This window comes from Catharus ustulatus, chromosome 3 (genome assembly GCF_009819885.2).
Source record: "Catharus ustulatus isolate bCatUst1 chromosome 3, bCatUst1.pri.v2, whole genome shotgun sequence".
Taxonomy (NCBI): domain Eukaryota; kingdom Metazoa; phylum Chordata; class Aves; order Passeriformes; family Turdidae; genus Catharus; species Catharus ustulatus.
In genome coordinates, this window is record NC_046223.1 from 51,976,869 (window position 1) to 51,985,723 (window position 8,855).

The window sequence follows — 8,855 nt, forward strand, 5'->3', positions numbered from 1 at the left end:
TTCAAAGAGAAGCTCCTGCCTTTCTCAGCAGACACCTGTCCTTCAAACTAAAACAGCAACTTTTCATTCTTTGTCCGTATATAAGCTGCATCTGATTATAAGCCGCACTTCGGGTTCAGACCAAAATTTTAGTCAAAATGGTGTGTCTTATAATTGTGAAATTACTGTAAATCATTACTATGAGGTTTTTTGGTGTACTAAAAGGGGGAATAAATTCAATAAGTGAAAAAGGGACAAGTTTTGAAAAGGAAAATGCCATCTGCCCTAGTAATTTCTAAGTAATCTAATGGTCCAGCTAGTACAATTACAGCCATTTCACTGAACTCCTTTGATCTGCAATTTTTCCTTTTTTTTGGTTTGTTTGGTTGTTTTTCTCCCCTAAAAGTAACTGCTTTCAAATACTGGTATTTTGTTTTTGCAGGAATTGCAAGGTGGGAGCATCTTCTGTAAAAATATTTATTTTAAAATATTTTTTTCTTTTAATTTATTTTTAAATTCTTTTATTTAAAAAGAAAAATATAACCTCACAACAATCATATTTTACACAAGAGATTTATAATTGTTATAAAGTCATTTATGGAAACTGTTACAAATAACATATAATGAATAAATTGTTCAACTCTGATGGTTCCAAAAGCTTCAAAACATTAAAACATGTCTGTTCCCCTGAGTCTATAACTCTCTTTGGTAAAATAAACAAGATTTTGCAATTTGAATATTTCAGAAAATTACTTTTCAGTCTTCCATTTCTACATGAAGTCCCCATTGTTCCTTGAACTGCAGGAGATACATTTCTTGGTCCTCAGATGATTCACCAGATACTTCTTTCTCATAGAGTCTGAGTAAAATTCCTTCTTTGTTGGGATCATCACACTTGAATACTCCTTCACACATCTGATCTTCAACACTGGACAAAGTAGGAATATACAGTCTTCCACTGTGAGGATCCAAATCAACTAATATGCTCTGCACACCTTTCTCTGTGAGGTCCTGTGTGATTTTTTCCAGCTGATGATAGGATGTCTGCCCAGATTTCTCAGTATCCAGGTCCATGAAGTCGATATGGGTCTCACCTGGCAATTCGTCTCCTGCATCAGCCACCTTCAAATTAAGTTCCTCTGTTTTCTGTCCCAAACAAAGGTCTGCTACCCTTACCTCTTGCTGGGGGGAAGATAGCTGTCCTGTTTCCATATCAACCAAGTCCCCCAAAGCAATCTGTGGCTCACCCTGTAGCCCCCTGGGGGCACAAAACTTCTCTTCTGGTTTCTGACCAGGACTGAAGTCTTCAGCCCTTACATCATGTTCATACTCTACAACCCCTGAATTTTTATCTCTGCAGGTATTCTGTGCTCCAGACCGGCCAGGAGATTCCCATTTTCCAGTTTGGTCCCCTTCCACTAAAGTATCTTCTTTGAGTGAAATATCAAGCAAATATCTTGCTTCCAGCACTTGTTTAGAAGGCAAATCCTCCCCTTCAGTGTCATTGCAAATAGAGTTGTAATGGGGATTTTTCCTTTCTGATAGACAACTGGATTTCTTACAGTCATCCCCAGTCACAGTGATAAGGTTGAGCACTACTTTTTCACTTGGTATGAAAACTCGTCCCTTGCATTTGTCAGTGTACTGCCATACCTGGAAAGTAAGAAATATTTTGAGTGAAGTCTAATAAAATTACCATCTTGCTGCTTCTTATACCATCTTATATTTTTAAAATATAAGGCTAGGTTAGACCTTATTAGGAGGTTATTTCAACTTAGGGAAGAAGAAAGTTCATCATATAAACATTCAAGAATGTCAATATGCTCCCATTTTTATTCTATCTAAAGTAAAACTATATTATGACTGGGTTTAATATCTCTTTCCTCCTCTTCCCCATTTGTTTCCAAACCAGCGTAAACTCATATGACTTTGGAGAAAACATCAGGTTTTGTTCTTGGATCAAAGATTACCAAATCTATTCCACTCCTTTGAACCAGTGAAGAGAAAATGCAATCACAACCAGTTCCCACAAGCAGTGTCAGGTAACATGTTAATGCATAACTTAAAGAGAATAAAATAATACCAGGTTTCCTTTCAGAGAGGGAGCTACACATCAGGTGGAAGCACAAAGTCTACACTGTGCAGTCTGCCACAGGCCACTTTTGTGCAAAATCATCAAATTAAACAATAGGGATCTTTCTGAAACTAGTAAAATTTTTGACAGGAATCAACATAGTGGTGGTGTGAATAGGAAAAACAACCAGAAGGTGCATTTCAGTGCTTTCAAGCTTGAATGGAAGACTGAGACCACTAATGGATGTACCAAGTAGTCTGAAGGGTTGCACAGGTCAGAAATGCTGGACCAAAACAGTTTATTCCATGTCCCCCAGGCCACACACAGTGCACATGTGGAACAGCCAGAGACCATCATTAAAATACCAGGTCTGTATTCATTTGTTACCTTAACATTGACTGAATCCAGAGGGTGAGAAATAAAACTGAAGCTCCACGATGGTCATTAGAAAGTGCAATGAACATAAAAAAATCCCCACATTCAAACTACATCTTTATTAGAGAAAAAAAACTCTTGGAGTTAGGAGTTTAGTCTGCTACTGAGTGGAAATCTTTTACTAAGTCACCCTTCATGTTCTTGGGCTTTAAAGAGCTTTGTCCTGTTACCTCCCCAAAAGATCAAGCTATCTGCCCATACCATGACTTGCATCCCAGGAACAAAACATACAGAATAAGACAGAGACAGACTTTTTACTAGGGTCTTTAGTGATACAGGACAACAGTTTTAAAATTAAAGAAGGTTCATTTAGACTGAATACAAGGAATAAATTGTTTACTGTGATTGTGGTGAGGCACTGGAATAGGTTTCCCAAGAAGCTGTGGATGCCCCATAAGTGCAAGTGCCTCAAGTCAGGCTGGATGGAGCTTTAAGCAACCTGTTCTAGTGGCAGATGTCCTTGTCCATGTCAGAATGGTTGAACTAGATACCATTGAAGGCCCCTACCAACCCAAACCACTCTGTGATTCCAAAGTTCTGTAATAAACCCAGTGCCTCGTCAAGTGCAGGAGGTGTTTCTGTGCACATCTGAACACGCTGCAGCAGTAGCTGCTCCAGTCCTTTTGAGCCTTCTGAACTCACAGTCCCTCTGTGAAGATTTCTCCTGTCACCTCTGCACTCCTCTAATCTTCATCAAGATCAGCAGGTTGAAACCAACTCTCTTGTATCTCCCATCCCCCGGTGTCATGCAGATTGGATTAACACAGAAGTCTTCATTCATTATTATAATTGCATGTTTATGGTTGTGCAACTTACTTAAAGACACCTGTGAGAAAGTTCTGTTGACCTCATGAGCTAGAAACCACTAACTTTTCATAGACTTTATGTGTTCTTTCTAAAAATTGACACACTTTGCAGCACTAAGAAATTTGAGAACCTTTTTTTGCACAAAGTTATTTGGGCTCTCTAAATAATGGAATGTGTTTGTTTATACATTTTTGTGTGTTAGGAAATGGCAGGATTTCAAAGTATTCTTGAAATCCAGGTCAAGTTATCTGCATGATGCACATGTTAAATTCTTCACAATCACAATTAAGTGGAAATATCTGGTAATATCCAGTAACAGTCCAAGAAAACATCATGGTGTTTCTGTACTGCTTAACCATCTTCCCTTCTTGTTTCTGAATTCAACAAATTAATAACTTTTGTTCAACTGACTTCACACAGTGCTTCATCTTAGATAAATTTATGGAGTTCTAACATCCTGACACACCTTTCCTAGTGCACCTCAGACCTTGCTTAAGGCAATGACTCTTCCCAAACCAACAGCTTGTTCTGATCATTGCAAACTTGATTACTCTGTTTTCCTTACATTTAATAACCCTTGATGTGGTTTTCTTCTCTTGATCTCAGTGGTACCTAGAGCTTTTATTCAGAGCTAGCCACAGTTTCCTCCAAGCCTGCTTGGAACCCTGGAGAACACACAGCTCTGACAGCGAGCTCCTGCAACAGAAGACACTTACCAGATTTGCTGGATGTTTTTGTTTGTGGACGTGAATATACTTGTGCACACAATAGCATGCCACAGAAATAAAAAGTAGAGCCAGCGTGGTAGGCATAATACATCCAAATGTGATTGTTATAGCCTCATCTTCTGTTTTATCTGTTAATAAAATAAAAGTTTTCAACCAACTTTTTAATGTATGTAGACAATAATATGTGCATCCACCACATTGCATTTTGGATACAGAATGCAAATGGTTTAGATAAACAAGGAATTTCCAGGAAATGAAAAAAAAAGCGAGCTAAAGGGCAATTATTATTATTGTCTAAATGATAAATTAAATTCTAAAAAGAAGTAACAACATGTCCCTTAGGTTCTCCCTTAGGTTGCTAACTTCAGATTGACCCAGCTCTGCCACTCCCAAAATGCATTCAAAGAGAAAAAACATTCTCCATGCACTAAAACTCAAAGAATGCAGACACTTTTCTTCAGAGGTACTGATGCACCTTCCAGTCAGTCCCAGCTATGCTTCATTAGAGGCAAAGTTTTATTCATTGGTACAAATGGACAGAGAAGCGAGAAACCATTTACACTCTCAAAATGGATACATAAAAGACTCACAAATTCAATCACTATGATTTTTTCTACTTGCATTTTCTTTTTTTTTTTTAATTTCCCACCTCACACATACCTTTCAATGTAGTAATGCAATGTTCTTTGGAAAAGCCACTGTCCAAAACTGGTGTGGTGACATGTATCTGTGCACTGACACAATAAGCTGTTCCAGGCTCTAACCAGGGCACGACCAAGGTGTTGTTGCTGATGGAGAAGAACCACTGGAAGATGTAAAAAAATATTTTTCTCCCTTTTAACTCCAGAGGTACAGAAAGGTCAAGAGCACAGGCATTTTCTAGACAGACTGATACTCTAAGAGCTTCCAGCTGTGTCCTTTTCTTCCAGAAGCAATCAACATTCAAGTTACTTGTTAAGTCACATCCTCTCTGATTATTTTCTCTTCCAATCACAGATTCTTGTACCACCACTGAACAATTCCATGCTTCACATGAAGCAGCACCATTGGTCACTACCGGCCCACGTTCTTGTGCTGATGTTGCAATAGAGCTAATAGAGCTAATTGCTCTATCACTCCAGCCCTGTCCTGACACACAAACCAATGATGGGCATGTGGTGTGGGTCCACAAAATATTTCAAACTGGGATGTTCTGGAAAAGATAGGAGCCTTAGGGTAACAGGATTTATGCAGACCTTTGAGTCCAAAATAAAGTAATGGCTATATTTCCTGCACCTTTGTGAAAAATCCCTCAACAAACCAGCCATACAAAAAACACCAAACAAACAAACATAACCAACCAAAACACCAAACCACTTTTGTCTACTACATGTTTGCTAATCTTGCAATTTCAAGAAGCACAGAGCACAGATTTGCACAGATTTAACAGGAGCAGCTCTAGAGCCTTGCCAAAGCTTACCCGCTTCTTTGTTTTTTTGTTGAGCACAGACACGTTGTACTGTAGGCCAGGATACACCTGAAGCAGAGATATGGATTCTTCCTCAGGACTTCTCTTCCACTTCTCAGGAGCAGTCAAAATGATCGAAATAGATCTGTCAGTAGAAGATACACTTACCATGGGTGGATCTATTTTAGCTGGAAAAATGAACATGTACAAAAAGCCGTCAAATTCAGCAGAGGCACACTGGTTTGACCAGTTTCAAATTGATCATATTACATTTTTGCAATGCTTGGGGGAGTCTAAGTAGAGCTTTGAACAATTTATTTATATTGGTAAGAAATTATTTGATCAGATAACTAAGAGGATCTTTACAATAAGAAAGTAAACAGTGACTTGGAATTTTGCCAAGGAATTCCTGTGACTTTGCAGGATAAACAACCTTGAAACTCAATTTACTAAAACAGGATGAATTACCAGTATGTTCTCAGATTATCTGGTGAAGATAAGAAATATTGGGCTCTAGAGTATGCTTACTGATTGGTTTAATAAAGCCTTTTCAAAATCAGAGTTATTTATACTCGGAATGTGCCACATTAAGTAAGGCTTTACCACAGAATTACAAAGAATTCAGTATATACTAGATTATATATACATATATATATATCTCCTAATTCCAATTTTATTATTTCAATTACTTCTGTCAAAAGCAGAATGAAATAATAAATATTAAACAACTGCATGAAAATGTAACTTCATGCTAAACTTAAAATATGATACACTGTGAAGGCACACGCAGTCTGAGCGCACATTATTATCCAAGGCCACTGAACATCTGGCTGTGTGCTTAGCTCTCCTTACTGTCTGTTAGAGGGTTGAATCGTGTGGTCTCCATCCAGTCAGAGCATGTCCCATTTAGGAATGCCTTAACACTTGCATAGTATTGTTCTTCGTAGTCAGAGGTCTCACTGGAGAGGTCACACCATGTTCTGTTTATATTCCTGCATTCTGGCTTTCTAATCCATTTGCCAACACCATATCTATATTGAAAAGAAAGAGAAAGGAGCTGTAAAAAAGCTATTTCCATTATATTAGTCACCTCATAATATAATTTTCTCTGCTTTATTATAGCTGATAAAACAGTTTCTGTGTTTAGCAGAAATCTGAAATTTCAAGGAATCCCAGCTTCAGCTGAGATGAAACATAAGAATTCCACAAGTTTTTAATGAAAAATAAATTAGAGTAGGCCCTCTACAGAAGAAGCCAGATGAAACTAACTGGGATATCAGTGATACCAATCTAAGTCAAGCTTTGACACAGCTTTAGTTTAAATTCTAAATATACAATAACAGAGACAGGATAACTATTTATATGGAAACAAAGATTTCAGTCAGAATGGCCAGTGACTCATCCTCAAGTGTGGACACTGATGATGCTCAGGGTCTCCAAGATGAATGTCAGGAGACTACTCCTTCCTGCCTTATACCTCATTTTCTAGTTTAAAAGAAAGACTCAACTGTCATACAATGTACTTCAAAACCCTCTAGTTGAAAAAAGGCCATATATCTGCTATCAACAATGCCTTGGCACCGACCAGCTCTTATACACTGTAGAACAAATCAAGATTTCCTTGGAAAATTCCTGTTTGCATTTGCTCAGAAGCTCCTGCTCCTTAAATTCATATTAAAATCCAACTTACACTGCATACTTCACCTTGTAGAATACTCCATCACCTGTGCCTTCTGGTGCTGACCAGTGAAGGACATTCTTCATATTTATTGATTCAAAACGGACATTCCTAGGGTTGGGCAAAGAACAATACAACTCTCCTGAGAAAGAAAATAAGAAAATAACAACGCACACTAAGAATCAGCAAATACATACACTCCCAAAGTAGCCAAAATAGACTTATTTTTTAAAAAGCCATACATTCTACCTTTTTAGCATTCAAAGTGCAATGTGGTTGACCATGGAAAATCAATTTTTTACAGGTGTCCCTACCTAGTGCAGTCTCAAATTCCATCTTTCCGAGCGTGATTTTTCTCTGGCAAAAATGGCTTTGCCATTTATGACAGCCATGGAAATATTGAGGACTGAAAGCTAAAACTAGAAAAGCTTGGTCTAGAAGAGACACACATTTTTTAAATTACCACTCTATTTGAATATCAGAAAAATTTAACACTGAAAATTTTTAAAATATTCTTAATACTTCACTAGAATCTTTTTGTAGCTGAGTGTATTTTTAAAAGGCAAATCAGGCATTTTAAAAAAAGACACACAGAGTCTACTGCAAACACAGCTTTACAAACTGAAGCATGACTTTACTCTGGAGAATTGAATGATCACAATAGCTACAATGTCATTTGACCATCCCTTTTGATTCTCCAGAAAGTCAAACGCAAACATCTACTGTAAGGTCACACATCTAACTTGCTGTTCATTGCACCAGCTTTTGAAATTAATAAATAGGCAAATTTGGATATCTTAAGAACAGAGTTTCACATCTTTCTAATACACACCTCTAATCTAATAAATGTCATGAAGGTGCCCACACTGCTAAATTGCTTGCAAAACACAGCCTGTGGGCCCAGGGCAAGAATCCTGAGTTCAGAGTTATGACTCAAGCCCCAGCCACTTCTGCCATGCTCTGGGGGGAGCAACCCTGAGACCAGCCCTGAAGCTGCCACTGCCAGGAAGGAGCTTCCCATTGCATGTAGCCACAAGGGCACAATGGGGAAGAGAAAAAAGTCGCTGTGGTTTTTCAGGACTTTTCAAAACCCTTTAATCTCCTCCTCCAGGAATGCAATTCTGGTTCTTGAGATAATAAAATGAGGCAAAGAAAGGGGGAAATAAAATATATCAACACAAACAGTGGGAACCTGTTCAAATTAATAGTCCTTGAGCTGTTACTTCTGTAAGCAGACCTTGGGGTGTTTTTGTAGTATATCTCACTATTACTAGAGCAATAATGTTCATATTCCTGTATATGTAACATATAGTTGCTTTTGTAAGCAAAAGTCACCACCATCTTCCTGATTAATATGCAGACTTCTATTCATCTTTGAGCCAAACAGTAAAAGCTTTTTTCTCTTCAGTACATTTATTAAAACAATCTCCTTGCAATTCTGTAGAGACCTATTACTTCAAACTGCCTCAAGTGCAAACTCTTGGTTTTCCAAGCCTCTAGCTGCCCAAAAATGCTGTACTGGTGTATGTGTGCATCTGTATCTTCAGATCACAACACTGTTTATGGAAGATACTTCTAATGTTGGTGTCTCTTATCTCTAACACTTAGATAGTGTTCAGTGTCTTCCATTTTCTAGTCAGAGAACAAGTTTTGTCAGGTATAGTCCTTATGGCAAGCTTATCTATTTACAAAAAGTAGAAAATGCCA

General features: G+C 37.9%; 1 protein-coding gene across 1 annotated transcript; it reads right to left on the minus strand.

The window, feature by feature from the left end:
• Positions 1 to 735: 735 nt before the first annotated feature.
• Positions 736 to 7,249, minus strand: IL20RA (interleukin 20 receptor subunit alpha). The gene is made up of 6 exons (XM_033056082.1): positions 7,161 to 7,249; positions 6,323 to 6,501; positions 5,483 to 5,658; positions 4,684 to 4,828; positions 4,012 to 4,151; positions 736 to 1,632 (listed from the first exon to the last, which is right to left on the minus strand). Exons 1-6 carry the CDS (start codon positions 7,232 to 7,234, stop codon positions 736 to 738), a joined length of 1,611 nt encoding a protein of 536 aa, XP_032911973.1. The 5' UTR covers positions 7,235 to 7,249.
• Between the last annotated feature and the right edge of the window lie 1,606 nt (positions 7,250 to 8,855).

Coding starts and splice junctions, on each gene's coding strand:
- IL20RA (XM_033056082.1), bottom strand. CDS start 7,234: ATGAAGAATGTCCTTCACTGGTCAGCACCAGAAGGCACAGGTGATGGA. Junction 6,502..7,160: donor TACAAGGTGAAGTATGCAGT/GTAAGTTGGATT, acceptor TTTTCAATATAG/ATATGGTGTTGGCAAATGGA. Junction 5,659..6,322: donor ATTCAACCCTCTAACAGACA/GTAAGGAGAGCT, acceptor TCATTTTTCCAG/CTAAAATAGATCCACCCATG.